Raw genomic sequence first — 19,698 nt, 5'->3', positions numbered from 1 at the left:
TTATGTATGTAATAAAAGAAATTATGATCACTGTTATATATATTAAAAATTGTATTATATATACAATTTATATATAATTTTTATATAATGTAATTGTTTGGGATTTAGATACTTACTAAATCATAGCTACTGAAATGTTTAGTAATGGCTAGTTATGTTGTTAGAACAATGCTAACTTAAGAAAAGGTTATTTTTATAGTGGTTAGTTGGCAGACTATATGTATCCTCATGGTGTGGCAGTCAATGAACATCTGAGTCTACGTGTAACATGTTGCAAGTGTAAATTCAAATGAGATGGGATAATTTGTAAGGAACACAGTGTGATCTCAGTTTTTATTTTCTATTAAATTCCATATTAACACTGAATTTGGATTATTCTGTATTGTTTTACTTTCCTTCCTATTGTGGGCAAAGTGTAGATATCAGCACTGTAAAAGCAGAGATATCTAGAAAATTAAAACAAATCAAGATAGGTTTATCTGGATTCTTTTATGCTCACTCTTAACTTGGAAATTCATGTAAAGAAAGTGATGCACAGTTGCATGCAAGGTGGATCGTATAAGAAATATTTTGTGTTTGGTGTAAAATAGCAAATGATACATAGATTTGGAGGAGTGACATCTTCTAGGAAAACATCAGACACCTGCTTTCCTAGGCACTGGTTCTAATCTACTCTGATAGTGCACAGAAGTTTTCCCTATCTATTCTTAGTGATTTGGTAACATTGGCCTATTAGTGCAGACATTTGTGTGCACTTGAAACTCCCTGAAAGTTTGCTTCTCAACAGGCTGATCATAGACAAGTTTTCTGTCTGACATGAATTTGAAGAGAAGAGTTTTCAATGCTACTGCTTTTACTGGAATTATTCTTGATTCAGCCTTAGTGCTCAATTGACACTTGCAGTTCTCACACTTTGTATTTAAACATGATACAATACTGAATAGGGTGAAGACTACATCTTGGTACTGGCATGGGGTCAAATAAGGGATACAGATAAGTGGTGTATGGACCTACATGACAGTTGTATTTCCAAAAAGCCATTGAAACACCATAATCTTTGATTTTTATGAAATTTTATGCCTAACTTCTTAATCTGACAGCTAGTATTAAATATTCTGTTTGTTGTTACAATAAAAATGTAAACCATGTGCAAGGAATCATTCTTTACACTGAGTAAAATGGCATTACTTCTCTTGGACAGGTGTATTTTATGAAGTTTGGCATCCATCTGGTCAGAAAACTGATTTTTTTTTTTTCTTCTTTTAATTGCACTTGGTTCATAATCACATAAAGAATTTTGTGGTTTATCATTTTCATAACCAATTTTTCATAATTAATATATCTGTATGTATCTACTCATATCTATTCTTTAAATATTTTCTTTGTGCGAATAAAAGGCTTCACCAACTAGGATACATTATATCATACCAGTTGATTAGAATGGAAATATGTTACTCCTTTTTAAGTCTTATTTCATAGCATGCTCATTGTTTCTTTGGCAGTTGTGTACTGTGTCTTGTGACTCACAGGAGCAAAGACGAGGCAGAATTGCAAGTCTTTTTTTAAACTACTGTCCTGCAGCATGAGTCAGGCTTTAGGTCTGGCCTTTGTCCTTCCTTTGCCTTTGTTCTTATCATTTGTCCTACCCTACAGTTACAGCCTCTCAGAATAGCATATTCCTGATTTTAGTGCAATTTGTTCCTGATGAATGCCAGGGAAAATTATACAAGATTCTAACTTGTCATTCTTCAGGAAGTGAGACTACTTTATATCGAGTTGTAATGGGCATTTTAAAAAACAAACCCCAAGTTTCCAACCTTCACTGCCACATTTCTGCAAGATAACTTGCTGAGGTGTAACCTCTTATTTAAGGGTCATCTTGATTTTGGTAGCATCATCAGTGAAATGTCCACTTAATTTGTTCTCCAAAAATCAAAGAATTACAAAAGGCATATTTTGCATCCCTTCTGAAGGATGGATACTGAATCCTACTCAGCGTTTAGAAAAGATTACACAACTGTAAGATTAAAAAAAATAGAAAAATGAGAGATTAATAAATTCCTTTTCTCCCTAGTTTGTTTTTTTTTTATGAGGTAATTATGAATATTTTTTATTCTTCCCTTCATGCTTTCAGCCTTTCATTAAAAAATGGTACCACCATCACTTTGGAGGGATAATACTTCCTTTATAAAATACAGTGCTTAAAAGATAATACACTCTGATTTTATGTACAGATCTGCTATTCATTCACTACTGGCTATATCTCTGCTCATCTTATAGAATATGGCATAGTCATTGCCTAAAGTGGTATAGGGCAGCAAAGTTAATGTTTACATATCTAGTGACTGTTTCTGTTATTGCTAGTGCCATGCTTTCTCGAAATAGTTTAATATCTTAAGAATTTGAGACTGGGAGATAAAAAAGTAAGTAATGTAACTACATGCATTTCTTCAGGAACTCAAGTTTGTATTGTAAATTTACCTTCTAAATCATTTAGTGAGATTAATGAGTGGCAAGTGCTTGGGAGAATGAACATTAGATTGTTCTGGTTTCGTCATAATCAATAAACAATGTTACAAAACTGTACCAAAAAGTAGCTGTTGGCCACCCTGTATAGTTTTTATATTGAGACACACCAAAGTTTGTTTTTTTTTTTTTCTATGAATAATACTTCTGCCCTTTTTGAAACAGGACCAATGAAAATTTTATGGGCTATTTCTTGTAGAACAATGGCTTTTACACTGTAGTTTCAGATGTAGCAACCTGAAAGAGAGAAAAGCTAACACGTGGAACATTCTGTGTTGCCTTACTGTAAAATAAATTAAAAAGTAATTTTCAAGGAGGGAATGGTCACTTAATATAACAAAAGTTATTTTCCTCTACAGAAGGTTTCTTCTTGGCAGGTTTCCTTGTGTTTCATGTTTTTTCTAGAGTGTGCTTTTGAGAACAACAGTAAGCAGATAGTATCCTACAAAAGCACAGCAAGTAAGTCTTTCCTGTCTACCTGTGCTTTAGAGGACAATAAATTGATACCCACTTCTACCCAATACATTTGTTGTCTATGCCAGAGATCTATTCTTCCCTTGCCCTCTTGCAAGCACCTACTTCCTGCATAGCCAAAGGTAAAGCGGAGCTCAGCTGCTGAGAAGTCTTGGTTTCTTCTCTTGCATATTTGATATTAGTACTTTCACATTTGGATGGACTTAAAAAAAAAAAAAAGTTGTCATTAATTGTAGCAATGCTTCCATAAGTATATCAATCAAGTTTTATGGCAAGTTCAAGGAGGGTCATGGAGTGACATGCTCCAAGGATACGCTTCTGTTGAAAATATGGAAAACTTTACTCATAACATACTTTACTTCATTTGGATTCGCTGAAGGTACGCTAGGTTTTAACAAGTCATCCTAGAACTCTTTAGAAGAGAATGTTGATTAGTTTGGAGTACATACTTCGGAGCAGGCTGTGGACATCTCCGATGTTTCTGGTAACACAATTTAGGAGTTTTAAGTCTACCTCAGACCAGGAGACTGTCAACTATGGCCTTCACATGGGTAGGAAAAAGGTACAGAATCGCTGGAAACAGTGCTATTTTCCTAATGCGTCATCTTCATCTGCTTAATTGTACTTCATACTTTCACTCAGATGCTCATCTGAGCTAGATGATCTACAAGGTAGTTTTCATGACAATTGAAGAAAAAAATAATGTAGCCTACAGAGAAAATTTTTCTGTAATCTAATTTTACATCTAGTATGAAAAATTTAGCCAAGTAATAGATAGATAATGTAGGTGGTAGAGAACTGTACTCTCACTGAAAAAAAGTAAGCTGTTTTGCTCAGATTGAAGAACAAAATGTTGAAAAACATTCAATTGAAAAGCAGAAATGTCTGCACAGGAAAGTAATAAATCCTTATGTGACTCTGTGATGATGAATAGTGCTTCTCAGCACAATATGTCATAATCTTCCTGGTGCTGAAATTTAGAGTAATATTTTTTAAACTTGTGGAACAGGTTTATTTTAGATTTATTTCTGGTTTTTGTCATTTGATTTGTGTTTTCAGATTTTGATGTATGCAATAGATTTAGCAGTGCACTGACAGAAAAGAAGAGGGAAAATAGATAAAATTCTGGCTGTGCTAGGGAGCTGAGAGAGTTAAAGGAATAGCATCAAATTACTAAAACTAAAATACAAGTTATATAAACTAAACAGCTTGGCTCTTGCTATTTATTACTTGGATACTGTTTTCCTTTAGAGATGTTTCAAGCTTGTAAGGTAAGTGGATTCTACACCCAAACGTTTGCTGCACTAAGCACAAAGTACACTAATGATAGATTAAAAATTGGATAATAACAAGATTATAATACTATTCAAGATGAAATACAAAAAGAAAGAAAAATAGTGTGCCTTATATGGTAAAAATTAAGTAGGACATTCTTTCAGTTTCAGCTGTACAAGATGTGATTAGTAACACAGATAAGTGCTACCTTGTTCAGATCTTTCCAATTTGAGAGGAAAGATTCAAGTGCTCGCAGATATGTTATATATATGTCTGCATGTGTATGCAAAGAATCAAAACCAATTCCAACTAGACTCAGTGGAACTGTGTGGGAACTTGTGGCCAGTGGGAACAAGACCAGGTTGTTTGTAAGAGCATAGTGGAAAGGTTACAATGTAAACGAGTCACGGAAGTGATTTACCTCGGATTCATTCAGTGCATATTACTTGAAATTTGTGTGTGCCGTTCTCCCTATTTCTATATTTGGCATTGTCACCCTTTAATAACATTTCCAAAATGCTTTGAGATCCTGTACATTTCCTATAAGCATATGGTGCTGTCTATTTTTGTGTCTGCTTTGCATTGTACTCCAGATGGCATTGATATATTTTTGGTATATATATCGTTGTGGCTCCTCTGGGGGCAAAAAACAGGATTGATAAGCAGCATATTCCTCGAAATGACGGTAGCTTTTCAAGATGAAGTTTGTATGTTATGTTCAAAGCAGAAAAGTTGACTAAGAAAGCATGTCATATGTCATGGAAGGTAATATCTCACATTTACATTTTATTTTAAAGAGCCATTTTTGATTGAATGAGGTGGTGCCTGAGTGAAAAAAAAAAAAAAAAATCCCATTTTGTGAATATTCACAGAGCGAGCCTGCTTGAGGGAACTCATGCACTCTATTCTTTATGCTCTTGCTTGATGGCTAAATTGTTCATTGTTTTTTTCCCCCTTCAGTAATATAGCTGTCATTAACTGGGATTAGGTGAAGGATTGTTGTATGTGTTTGGTTTGGGTTTGTTTTGGGTTGTTTTTTTTTTTTTATTTCATCTGCAGTAAATCCTGTAAGAGTTTCCTGATTATTCGACCTCTGCCTTCTGCATACTAGCTTTAGCCAGAAGACAGATATGTAAAGTTGCCAAAGAAAATAATACACTGAAAACAATTCCCTTTATGTACATGAACTACAAGAACTATATTCTTTATGAGAGTAACTGTTCCTTCCAAGTGAACAGCATCACATTTGTGGGTTTTGGATCAGTGGGTGTGGTTCTTTGCTGTATCTGAAAGAAGCTTATGTGGTAATATCCGGATAGAAGATGGCTTTTAGGCTCTAATATATCACGGATCAGAGAAGCATCTGCACTGCCTGCCTGCTTCTGTGATTTGTTTTGTCCATCCAGTTCGTGATACTCTTAGTCTGTTTTGTGAGGCTGAATTTTGTATGTTAATTAATTCTGTTTGTTTCATGCTAACAGAAATGGACTAGATTATACTGAATTATCTTTTGGTAACAACATGCAAAGGTGAACTTTGCAGTATTATATGTCCAGTAAAATAAATCTGCTTCCAAATAGAAGCTCTTTTAAAGAAAGAACTCTGAGCTATCTCTCCGTGTTTATACTGAATTAGCAAAAAAGAAGGGTAAATATATTACTGTCTTCACTATTACTGGATGCTGTGACTGAAGACTGGACCCACAATACTTATGTGCAGTGCTCCTGGAGCTGAAGATACATAGTCATGATTTCCAGCAAGATTTTAGTCTACCACAACCCTTCTGGGGGCACGCGTACAGAAACTTATAGAAGTACTAGAAGGCGCAAAAAATCTCTTGGAGAATTGTTCCAAAATGGATATCGTGTCAAAGCTGGGCATAATATCCCTGAAAAGGAAGAACAACATACTTTTCGAAACTCCTTGGTGTCTTGTTATAGGGTCGGCTCATACTGGGGTAAGGTCTAACTCTAAGATTTTTGTTCAGAACTGTCGTTTGTGATTCTGTGTCTAGTGCTAGTGTTATTCTCTCCTAAAAAGATACTATATTTAATTTTTCAGTTTCAAAATAATGCTGCAGTATTTCAATTGCTTTATAGGAAAATATTCCTTCCCTAACTCAAATGCTGTAATGTGCTCATATCTCCCTCATCAGAGGGGTTGACTGTTCACCTAGAATCACGTAACCCAGTCTTTATTGAAGAATGGAATGTAGTGTTTTGTGATGGTGGAGTTATTAAGAAATTATTTTCAAAACTGCTGTCATTATTTAACAGGTATAAGAGTAAGCTGAAGAAATATACAGCAGAGAGATTTATTAACAAGTTTTGATATAGCCTTGTTTGAAAGCAATTAGTATATAAGCTATGTAGATTCTGAACTTGATGAAGTTTTACTGTCCTATTTCATAGGGTATTGATTTTTTTTTTCATGCTGTGGACTGTTTTCCCTGCTTGTACAATTGTATAACAGAGGCAGGGAAATGTATCAACATATTTTGGCTGTTTTGCTTCCAAGAAGTGGCAGATTCTTTTCCTCCCATGTTATTTCTTCTTGTCTTGTTCTTTGAGCTTTCATTTTCAAACCTATGTACGGGGAGTGGAATCTCAGGCTGCTGCGCTGTGTGAAGACATTCAGAATAGGATTATTTTGCATCCTAAAAATTACCCCTCCATTATATATATCTCAGAAAAGGTGCTGATTTCCTAAAGATGGATTATGGTTTGTTCATGCTTTAGTAGACCATATGATCTTAATGAAATACAGGGTAGAAGTAGCCATTGATAGGTTTGATGAAAACACCATTCTGATGAACAGGTGAATGGTTTGTCAGGAATAGAAATGGTATATAGAATCTCTATGTATTGAATCCTTATACCGATATTTTGGATATGCTATTGTCAACAAACATGAAAAAGCAACATATGGCAGTAAGAAAGGAATTGTGTATCTCATTGATGAGAAAAAATGTAATGCTTGATAGTATTCTGGTAGATCGACCTCTCATGTTCAATGAAGAAATATCCCAATTCCTGTTTCTGTTTTTTAGAATCTCATTAAAGGCCAGTGAGGTTAGCTGTCGTTATTTCTTCCTCTTCCGCTCAATAGATTTAAAATCGTAAATTTAATTTTTGAGGAGTTTGTAACCTACGGGTAATCCTGATTGCTGCTGTATGTTAATCCAGCATAAAACATCGGTTCAGCAAAGAGACTGCAAACGAGACTGACAGACAGGAAAATACTGTATTTTTGCACCTTTAAGACCCTAAAATCAAATAAAGCTTAAAATAATGTTGTTTATTTTGCTGTAATCTTTATAGAGAAAATAATTTTCTGCTGTAATTGCATTGCTACTGGCAATGGTTATGTTTATATCACTATTCTGGTCTAAAGCATCCATTTTACTGAGTCCTTAGTAAAGAGTTAGAAGGTGATAGCTGGAGAGTATTTGCACCTCACCTCACAGAACTAAACAAGCATGTCGTGAAATGAATAAAAATACTCCTGTTGTATTCTAGATCTAGCCCACTATTTCAACATAGTATATTTTTTCCTATTGCACAGATCATTGATTTCTCTAGTATTTAAGACTGATTTCATTTTTTTTTGGGAGGTATTTGACGTCTCTTAGTGACCCTTCAGAATTGGCCTAGAAGATGTGGATGTGTCAAATTTTTATATCTAAATTCAGTGTGTAGAATTTCAGGAGGCAAGTATTTGATCTGTAGGACTCAGGTGTGGTTCTTGTTTTTTATTTTTTTATTTTTTTGTGGGTTTTGGTGTTTTGTTTTTTTTGTTTGTTTGTTTTGTTTTGTTTTTACAGATTCCAGGTTGAACACTCAATCTGAAATAAAATTACATCACACGTGTTTTCCAGGAAATTACCTTGTAAAAGTGATAGAACATATTATACACGTATTTTACATTTTCAGTGTACTTCAAAAATGGTCTGTTGGTTGTACAGGCAACACAGGTAGCTAAACAAATATTTTCACACTAAGAAAATAATCCTGTGATGTGTTTGGAGATTAATTTTAATCATCATACCTACAACTCAAATTGTTTTACTAGAGGCAGAAACTGTTGACTAGAATTCTTTGTCTCATATTGTTAAATTAGTCTGGTTTGATAATGATAACAGTTTTTTTATGGTCTAGAAATCTATGAATCTCTCAGCTTTATCCTATGCATTGCAGTTGAAATAAACTCTAGCTCAGAAGCATATTTCAGTCATCCACCAAGAAGCAGAAGACTGACAAACTGAAGAGGCCCTCTTTTTTTTTTTAATGTATTTTTCCTGTGATTAGAGAGATTTTCGAGGTAAATTAAATCTTTTAATACATTTTTTTGGTATAAATTGTAGTATAGAATATTATATCCTATTCCAGTCAGATCCCATAAGAAAATTCTGATATAAAACCTCTTGCCAAGAAAAAGTGAGTGACATGATGGAGTCAAAACAGCAAGTAGTTCCTGAGGATTCCATTCAGCAGTTTACAATTAACTTTAGCAGGCAGAATCCTATGAAATGTGCAAAATTAGAATAGACTTTACTGTAATAAGCTAGAAACTTACCGTGTCTCAACTGTTGGTTATATAATTTAAATGTAAATCAGTTTTGTAGCTATTTCATATTAAAAGAAATTATTCTTTCCCACATGTATGAAATGCATTCCCAAATATTGCTAAGGAGAGAGATGTACGTATTTGTATATGTAGCTGAGACAGCTCTGGGAAAATGGGAATTTGTTAGTGCTCCTATTATAGAATTTTGCTTACTATTCTTGATGCATAAACATAAAAAAATTCTGTTCTTGGTGAATTGGTGGGCCTGAAAGAGATAGCATTATCTTAGTTATGAGTCAAATTTGATTTGGAAACACTGAGAGGGCATAGCAAGGGGCTTTGTGCTTTGTGCTCATTTCATCTGAGCTTGATGCTTACAGTTTATTCCTAGCAGCAGCTTTTTGTAGTCTGTTTGAAGAATAAGGCTGAAATCTCTGAAATACCTGCAATCTTTCAAAATGCACATAATTTACTAGAGGTTCAAGCAATCAATGCTATTAAATGTTTTTAGAGTGCCAAACAGATTCATTCAAAGACAGAACAACTTATCTCTTTCACAGACAGGCTTTAGAAATAACTATTCAAGAATGGAAATCTCCCTTGTTTCAGTTCAGCTAGCGTTAGTGGGTTTTGCCAGCAGGCAACACAAAGTTTTTGCATGGTAAAACCTACTGGGCATGTTGTGTACACTGGTGCATTGTACAGTGTAACTTGTTCCTGCTATGTAGAGTTGTTTTGGCTGACTGACTCATTGTATTAATAGTGTTATGGGGAGAAAACACTGCAGGCATAGTGGGTTTTACTTGCAAAAACTGAACTAACTGATGCTTCTGTGCTCAGCTCTTGATAGAAAGATAGTGTGAGTACCTGTAAACAAGGTTACTCAAACCTACAAGATGCAGCCCTGATGTTATCCAGTCCTTTTATGTGTTTTGTTCAGATCACTATTCAGAGTTCTTTTTTACACTGTTCTACTGGAATACCCATCTCTTGGCAGTTAAGTAAAGTCCCTGGTGACTGGAAAAAGGGTAAGATTGCACCCATTTTTAGAAAGGGTAGAATGGAGGACCCTGGGAACTATCAACCTGTCAGCCTCATCTCCGTGCCTGCGAAGATCAGGGAAAGGCACATGGATAACATGGAGGTGATTTGAGACAGCCAGCATGGCTTCAGCAAGGGCAGGTCCTGCCTGACCAACCTAGTGGCCTTCTATGATGGAGTGATTACATCAGTGGACAAAGGAAGAGCTATGGATGTCGTCTGTCTGGACTTCTGTAAGGCCTTTGACACAGTCCTCCACAACATCCTTCTCTCTAAACTGGAGAATATGGATTTGGATGGTTGCATCCAGAGGGTAGTGGTCAACAGCTCAATGTCCAGATGGAGATCGGTGACAAGTGGTGTCCCTGAGGGGTCAGTACTGGGACCAGTACTGTTTAATATCTTAATCAATGGTATAGACAGTGGGATCAAGTGCATCTTCAGCAAGTTTGAAGATGACACCAACCTGAGTGGTGTGGTTGACACGCCTGAAGGATGTGATGCAATCCAGAGGGACCTGGATAAGCTCAAGAAGTGGGCCCACATGAACCTCATGAGGTTCAACAAGGCCAAGTGCAAGGTCCTACACCTGGTTTGGGGGCAATCCCCAATATCAATACAGGCTGGTGGAAAGCAGTTCTGCCAAGAAAGACTTGGGAGTGCTGGTGGATGAAAAGCTGGACATGTTCTGGCGTGTGCAACCTGAACCTGAGCTGCATCAAAAAAATGTGCCCAGCAGGTTAGGGAGCTCTGCTCTGCTCTTGTGAGACCCTCCCAGGAGTACTGAATCCAGCTCTGGAGCCCTGAGTGCGGGAAAGACATGGAGTGGGTCTGGAATCTGTTGGAGTGGGTCCGGAGGAGGGCCACAAAAATGATCAGAGATGGAACACCTGTCATATGAAGAAAGCCTGGGAGAGTTTTGGTGTCTGAGCCTGGAAAAGAAAACACTCCAAGGAGACCTTATGGCAACTTTTCAGTACTTAAAGGGAACTTATTAGAAAGATGGGGACAAACTTATTAGCAGGGCCTGTTGCAATAGGACAATGGTTGATGACTCTAAAGTAAAAGAGAGTAGATTTAGACCAGATATAAGGAAGAAATGTTTTATGATGAGAGTGGTGAAATACTGGAATGGGTTGCCCAGAGAGGTGGTGGATGCCCCATTCCTGGAAACATTCAAGGCCAGGTTGGATGGGGCTCTGAGCAACCTGATCTGGTTGGAAATGTCCCTGCTCCTTGCAGGCAGGTTGGACTGGATGACCTTTAAAGGTCCCTTCCAACCAAACTGTTCTATGAGTTTTTGAAAATCATGTCAAGTTACATGCTTATAGGAATCTAATAACAGATCTGTTGGGGTCTTGAAAAGTTTAGAATACTGGAAAAAAATAATTTCCCATTATCATAAGGGAAAATGTGATTTTAATTTCATTTTTGTTCATCGTATTTGAACCACACAAAGCAGGTAATACACTTTGGTTTCTGAATTTGATCCTTTCTGTGTAATAATTCCTTTAGCTATATAAAACACAGCCCCAGAAGTAATGTCCTAGACGAGATACAGAGTTATAAGATGATTGTAACCTTTTACAATTACAAGCTAGTTCTATTTGTACTTCAAATAAACTACTCAGTCAAACTGTCCACTTTTTTTTTTTCCCATTCTGTTCTCTGAAGGGAATTCTTTAAAATAGTGTAGATTGTAGCAAATGCTGAACTAAATCCATAATGATTTTCTTATTTCACAAAAAATACATTGAAACCATAGTCTTTTTGTTCTATCGTTTGATGTCTCAGCAACTAAAATAAGCATTGTAATAGTTTGGAGATAAAGGTTTTTTTGCTTACTTTGATGTTTCTCAGGCTTCTTTTTGAAACATCACAATGGGTACCTTGACCATCTCATTAACTTGAGATGCAGTGCATTTGAAAGGAAGGATATTTCTCCCACTAGCCATTTTTTTAAAAAGTTCTTAGGGAGTGGAGTGAGGGTGGTAGCTGGATGAAACAGAGCTGAGAAAGTTTAGAGTTACTATTAAAGGTATTCTCCATCACTCTCCAGCCACATCTCTTTTGATAGGAGTAGCAACTGTGGGAGGTACTGCAAATGGAGCAGAGGGACTTGTTTCTCACAGTTTCAGCACTATGATCCAAAATGATCATCCTCTAATTGCAGAGAAATCTAGAGTTTATAATTATTAAGTATCATTTTATTGCTTTTCATCTGGATCCCCAAATCCAGTTTTGAATTTGTGATTAATCTTCAGGGTTCCCCCTAGTCAGTAATTAAAAAAGAAACTTTGTATTGATGTAATAAATAGAAGTGATTTTCTGCTTTGTTAAGGCTACTTGTGTGTCTTAACAAGGCTACTTATGACCCTTAGCAACAGTAAAAAATTTATTTAACAGCTTTCCAAACAACTTTCCAAGAATACTACAGAAATAAACCTGGATTTAAACACATCTCAACACATGCATCTTTGCTCTTGAGGGGAACCTCTTAACTCCGCTGAGATGATGAAAGTTGTGACCAGGTTGTATGTTTGCCAAGATCACTCCTTCCTTAGGTTTCTAGAAATAAAAAGTCTGGGAATTGGGTAAAACAAATCGAAGAATCTACCCTGGACCTACTGTAACAGTCGCAATACCATGTTACACAACTTTTATGTAACTCCTGGGTGTACTGCCCAATAAAAATTATCCTCAAAGCCTTATTTTAATTTTATAAGTTGTGCATGTGTATAATACATAATGTACTTTTATTCATGTGCCAAAGATCTGCAGCCAAATTATTTACTATGAGCATAAGTCTCTTTTAATAATTTAAGCCCTTAATCTTCTATAGTATTTTCTCTTGCGCACACTCTTTTATATGTCTCACTGGCTTTGTATTTGTCTGGGAATTGCTATTCACACACCCTGATTTCAACACAAAAATGCTATTTCTTTGTAAAAATAGTTACTTCTTTAATAACCAAAGTGTAATCTGTTCCTATAGTTACAGTCTGATAGGAAGAATTATAGTAGATTTATCATTTTTGAGAGAGAATGTGTAGTTTCTCTGTTCTCCTGCTTGAGTTTTTTGCAATTAGGGTGGAGATAGGGAGAATTATTACAATAAAAGATTTTACGTCATTAAGATTTACCAATTTAATCAGGCAGTCTACTTTATCGAGGTTGTCAGATCTCTTGCCCATAATCCCTTATTTTTCACTAAGCAATATGGGAGCTTGAGGACTGAGGAGGTTCAGATCTGTATGTGTCTGACAGCCTGGAAGAGAAGGACATATGCACTAGAACTACCAACAGAACCTCAGTGAGGTTTCTCCCATTAGCTTTCAACCTGTATGTCTGCTCCCATGGATTCCTACATAAACTAAAGTTTTCTGGTAGGATACTTCAGCTATTAGGGAAATAATTTTAAAACAATTTGAAAAAGACCTATTAAAGTTCTTGGAACTATTAAATATGGAAGAACATTTCAAAGGTATTTGACATTTTGTATGCTATCTATGTTGATTTAATTGATCACTGTCATTGTAAGTGAAATGTTGTTATAATTTGAATTATTCTTTACTAGAGATTTTTTTTTTTTCTTTACTGCAGGTTTAAGATTTTTAAGAGCCCTTAGACTGATACAGTTTTCAGAAATTTTGCAGTTTCTGAATATTCTTAAAACAAGGTAAGACCTTTTCTTACATACTGAGTTAGTTGCATTGGTGACAGAACATAAACGGTTTAGGTTTATGGCCCTGGTAATATATGATTTTATTTTCTGGAAAAAAAAAACCCACTTGTTATCTGTTCTTTAAACCTTTTTCTGCTGAATGATTTATCAGTGTCAGCATCTTTTGCGATGTGATCAGTAGATTTTACTTGATGTGTTGTTACATTTGAAATATCTGAGCAGGACTGGGTGCTGATAAATTAAAAGCAGAATGAATTACAGAGCTCTGCACTGATAAAATATTACTTCTTTCCACATAATCAATCCGTATTCTGCTTCCTTGGAAAAACAGAAATCAAAATTCATTCAACAGAATACAGTTTAAAAGTATTTTGAGAAATAATCATTGTGGCTTTATTTCAGTTTTTTTTTAACCTAGCATTCTTCTTCACATTAAAAACATGAAAATTAATTTTACACTGAACTATCTTTATATTGTGTTCATTGTTGTTAGCATTTTCTTCAAAGAATAATTAAAATACTCCAAGTAACCTTCTGGCTTTCACTGATTCTTTGGGCTATTAATACATGAAAGTTGTGCAGAAGCAGCATGACTTTGAACAAAAGATCACTTTGAAGGAAATAAAAATTAACCTTCCCATGCCTTGCAGTTGCCTTTCATCACATTACCTTTCATTATTCGCTGAAAGGCCCTAGGTGAAGTATTGAACCCAGCTTCCAATAATTACTGTAAACTCAGTTCCATTTGAAAATCCTATGCTCTCTGCATAGGATTACTTGCTATGTTAATTAGTAGTGATGGGGAAATAGATCCTTGAGATTTGTACAAATTCATGGTAAACAGCTGTTTCTTCAACACTTAGACTTGAAACTATTCTTTTTACTGGAAACTCTCACACTGTCTTTAGTTGTGTGACTGTGAGGAATCCAGTTCTTGTCAAATAAAGAAATCGAAGAATGTGCAGTGAAGATGTAGTCCAGTAGCTTAGAATACTACCAGTATGGTGAAGGAGAGCAATTTGTGCAGGAGCTCAGAATATTGAATGAGTTTGTATTTAACACACAGAACAACCTCACAAAAAGAAATGGCAGTCAGTGGAGAAGCCCTATGAACTCAAAGGATTTTGGATAAAGTCTAAAAGCACCTTCAGGAGTGGTGGATTTGTAAAGTTCCAGATCCATAAATGAAAGGATACTGCATTAATCACATTTAGGGTATTCAGAGCTAGCTTATTCAAGATTGACCTGTTCATTTAAATATAATTTCTCTGATGCAAAATTTACTCTTGGATTAGACATAATAATTTCTGTGATTATTTATCTCTAAACCTCAAATGTTGATTAGTAGAATCCTATACAGCAAAGCTTCCTTATATGACTTATATGATCCAGTTTACCCAGCTGATTAATCCCCAGCCCGTCATCAATAACACCATTTATTTAACTTAAAAACTGTCAATGCCTCAAAACAATTTTTTATGTCTCCCTGTTCCTCATTCTTCAATAGAAAGACGTCTGCCCTCTTTTCTATCTTACTTAACAACCTGAAATGAACTAAATAATTTGGAATACTACTAGTGTTCACAAAACATGGTTTTGTAGAATGAATGAGTCAAATTAAAACAAATGAATGGTATGTCACTTATTTTAGAAAGGTTTTCAGTTACAATTTACATAAATTTGACCATGTGAGTGCCTTGATTTTTACTTATTGTCTTGCATGAGTTTAGCTTTTAGAAAGGAAAAAATAGGAAATTCTTTTATTACTGCTAACTTCACTATTTTCAGTGTGTTCTTAAGTACCATCATAAACAAGAACTATGGTCTGTGTGGTGAACCATATGCTTTTTCTGTTACAATACTGAAACACTTTTAAATGGAGAGCTCTTATTTCTGCATTATTAATCTTTCTCAAAAAAAAAAAAAGCAGTGTGCTGAGCACTTGTGGTTAACGGACAATCTTTAGTAATTTTGCAAGAGTCAGAGCAGTTAAACTAGTAGTCTCAGTAAAATTATTTTTAATTAAATAAAATTCACTTCCCTAAATTCAAACAGTGATTTCAATAACATACAGTGTCCTTAAACTGCTATTATTACCTTAAACTCTTATACTGTATTGTATGCTTTTGACCAGCTACTGCAACGTTTTTTTTTTTGTCAGGAATGGTTAAAAATCTTCTATAATTAAGATATTTTATAATTTATTGCAATCCACTTTAAAGGTTTCAATGAAATTTTCAACATCATAGTTTGTGAATGTAAAAATGACTATTAATGAGAGAACTTGAATTGTTGAACTGAAATAGCTAATTCAGTATATCGTTACTGCTCTGAAATGATAATATAGAAAAAAAAAATCCTAACACTTTTTATTATTTAAAAGTTCTGCAGAAGATAAAAGTGTTCTCTGTTCAAGGTGATACATGTTTATATGAAAAAAATATGGAACTAATTCGAATAGAGGCATTTCAGGGTGCTTGGCATCGATAACAACTACTGACAAGATAAGAAGCTGATAGGTCATAAAGGGCGCTGCTGTGGTTTTAATATTTGGTGCAATTAGAGAAAAAATTCTGTACTTCTTTTCCTCTTTCCCCTAGTAAAGAAAAAGGGTTTACTCTAACCTAGTAAGTAAAATTACTCCTGGAATTAGTGACTGAGATATGAGGATTAAAGGAGCATATATAATTTACACAATGGGCAGAAGGGCCATTCCAAACACTGGAATCCAAAGGAATAAGCTAAATGGTGCAAAAATAATGGTAGTGAGAAGACTAGCAAAGTAGTGTGGGAATGTTAGATAATTATTAGAATATCTGAAAAATTATTAATTATATTTGAAAAGAACCAGTAAGGCAAAGCAAAATTTTACAGCAGCACATTAAAATATAGATCCTCTGCTAAGGATCCATTTGTTTCCCTGATATGAAATTAAATGTATTTTACTCAATATTTTTTGTTCCTGTGTTTTATGAAATTGAATTAATTATGTGGTGTTCAGTTGAAAATTTCTCTCCTTCACTGTTTTCTGATATTTTTCAACAAAACTACAGAGGCTTAGACAGGGCTCACAGTAAGAGATTTTGCACAGATGTTGGAAAGAGCTTAAAGAGGAGGAAAAAAATGTTTGTGACTAATCCTCCATCTATATTTAGACCGGTAGAAACACACAGAGTATTTAACAGATGAGAGATAAGGTACAATGTTTAATAAATCTGCAAAAATAAAATGTACCAAACAAGTAATGTAAACAGTTATTAATGGTTGCTGTCGTTTACTTATACTACAGTAATATGTGGAGACCAACTGCCACTCTCTTGTATGAGGAGCCTTTCCCGTTCTAAGTTCAGGTGAAGAATGATATTTAGCCTTTCATAACATAACTTTACATCAGCAAGATTTCTATGTTTTTATTTAATCTACAAACACATTGGTTAGGGTCCTGCGGTATGACTGAATGTTATTACCAACAAATTATGAAACTTAATCAACCATACCTTAAGAAATAGGGAATATATATTGATGTAGGTGAACACTACCCAATTGCAGAACTGCTGGTACATTATCTTATTTTTGAGTACAGTATTTGTTACAGCATCTGTCATACTACGCAATTGTCTTTCTTTCCTAGTACCCACAGATGTCCACTGCACTAACTCTTAAAAATATTTTAATGGAGCTGGTCTGATTAATTTTGCAAGTTCATTTCTCAACTTTGTTTAGAACATAATACATTTTTATTGTCCTTAAAGTAGTTATAAACAGAATTATTAATTCATTCTACTGTAAAACTGCTACTGCTAACACTGATAGTGAAATTTTCCCCATTTTAAAATTATTTTTGAATGTATTGCTTTAGGACTAATAATGATTTTTCTGAGGCATTATTATTTCTTAGAAATGTTATCAAAAACAAATGAGAGCTATTTCTAAGATAGTTCCGTGAATGAATAAGATTATTTAGAAGTAGTAGTCCATGGACTTCAGTTTCTTGTGTATTTGCTGAATAACCTTCTTAGTTTTTTAAATCATAGTGATTTTTGTAAGAAGAGAGGGAGCAAGCTTCAGCTATGTTTCTTCCACAAGCTTTTAAATGTTGTGTTTTCCTGCTGAACTGAGTGAGGTCCTTGCTTCCAAATAACTTCTGCATAGAACAGGGAACATACTACTCAGTGGATTAAAGAGTTTGCAGTTTGCAGGGATTGTTTGGTAGGTTTCAATCTTTTTTTTTTTATTTTTTTTTTTTTTTTAGAAAAATGTAAATGTGAAGTGTGAAATACTCTAGCTCTGTATGAATTTCCACAAAGAAGTCCACAGGAGTTCATGCAAACAGAGTAGTGTGAAAATTGCTTTCAACTTTACACAGAAACTGTAGAATACCTAAGTTATTTAATTTGGGAATCATATATTTTTTTTTCACAAAAACAACATGGCATTTACAGATTGGATGCAATAGTTCATTAGTTGTTTGCTATAACTGTAGGAAAATAGTCTTGCCCTATGGTTATGTATGCAAGTGTTAACATGTGGTGAGTATGCAACAAAAACATCCTCTTTTTAAAGCCTCCACAAGTCTGGGGTCAAAAGCACAAGGAATATACAAGAAGCATATGAAAAAATAAATAATTAAAAAACCCTCAGTCAATTGTTTGTATAAATGCAGTGTTCAGAAGCTAAAGTCAGTTGGCATGGCTCAGTTTAACTCATTGGATCTGCATGGATGTATTCCAGGATAACAGAATATGTACATGTAAATAATTGCTGAGGTGTATAGTGATGAAAAATGAGAAGGTGAGTGGACGGAGAGGCAACCAAATTATTTGTGAAAAAAACATTATTTATTTCTGTTTATTATGAGTACAGATGCAGCTAAGATTTTCATTTGTCTTTCTGCTCTCAAATGCATTGACATTTTTCTTTTAAGCTAAATTATGCAAATGTGAACTCTGCGAAGACAAAATAGTACGTATTTTGCATAGGCTTTTGATTAAGCCTACTTCTCTTCAGAAATCATCATCAGACTCTTTCAGTTTAAAGTATGCAATTGTGTACAGGTACATATTAAAAATGTGTGATAAATTCCAATCTAAGTTCCTATTTGTTGTTGCGTTTTGTTTATTTTCAGTAATTCCATCAAGCTGGTGAATCTGTGCTCTATATTTATCAGCACGTGGCTGACAGCAGCTGGGTTCATACATTTGGTAAGTATATTTGAAAATAGTTCATTGACTTTTTCTCATGGATCATCTGTTCTCTGAGCTACTTTATTACCTGAAATTGCCTTGCTCTAGATAATCCTTTAACACATCTATAGAGTACAATAAAAAAAAGACATCACAGCTTCCCAAATTTTAGACTTCTACTCAAAATTAATTATGAATAGTAAGTAATACATCATTAACCTCAGCAATAAAATACGAGATTTGGACTGGTGCAATTTCTTGAATTATTGGAATGTACCAGTAGGTGGCAATGTTTCCTAAATAACTGCCCAGAGTGCTTCCTGGAAGGGGTTGGGAGAGCTGAAATGACACCGAGGTACTGCGAAGTCAATGGTTGTGCCAGAAGAAAGCAGTTCTGTATTTCCACGAGAAGTAATGGGATTGCTAACATTCCTGGTAGCAATTTTTTAGAAATTATTTCCTTCTCTTTTGGTTTTACATTTCAAATTTTTTTTTTGGTGTAGCTTTCAGTCACAGATAATATAGATTTTTGCAATAGATTTTTATTGTTCACAGCAATACTTGAAAAATGTAAGATAGTATAGAAGTACATTTGCATTCATGGTTAAGTGTTTGTCCTTTAAGTACATGTTATGATCAAGTTAGAATCAGAAAAATTTTAAGCTGCTAGTAGTAATAAGTTATTTGGGACTGGCTTTGGATTAATGTTATAATTTAATTGTATTGATGTTAGTCCAGAGCAATTTAATTTACTTCACTTGAATTACCTTGACCTGCATCCAGCTATATAAGATTAAATTCAGAATGTTTATCTTCTTATTATACCAGATAGTAATTTAATTTTAACTTATAAAGGTGCACAAAATTTTTAATATTTTTGTTTATGATAGGCTTGTCATTCTCAGATGACCACATTTTTACACTCCTCTGAGCAAATATTGCATTTTT

The 19,698-nt window shown here is 34.6% G+C and overlaps 1 protein-coding gene across 6 annotated transcripts in view; it reads left to right on the top strand.

Moving 5' to 3' along the window:
• Window positions 1-19,698, top strand: part of KCNMA1 (potassium calcium-activated channel subfamily M alpha 1) — a 494,817-nt gene that overhangs the window by 310,457 nt on the left and 164,662 nt on the right. For all 6 annotated transcript variants that reach the window (XM_086752630.1, XM_086752629.1, XM_086752628.1 and 3 more), the window contains exons 6-7: window positions 13,486-13,561; window positions 18,693-18,768. In XM_086752630.1, the coding sequence (XP_086608756.1) occupies window positions 13,486-13,561; window positions 18,693-18,768 (152 nt within the window). The remainder of the gene's footprint in view (window positions 1-13,485; window positions 13,562-18,692; window positions 18,769-19,698) is intronic.

This window comes from Chlamydotis macqueenii, chromosome 7 (assembly GCF_036417535.1).
Source record: "Chlamydotis macqueenii isolate bChlMac1 chromosome 7, bChlMac1.mat, whole genome shotgun sequence".
NCBI lineage: Eukaryota > Metazoa > Chordata > Aves > Otidiformes > Otididae > Chlamydotis > Chlamydotis macqueenii.
Note: the sequence above shows the minus strand (reverse complement) of the source record. Positions and strands in the feature narration are given on the sequence as shown.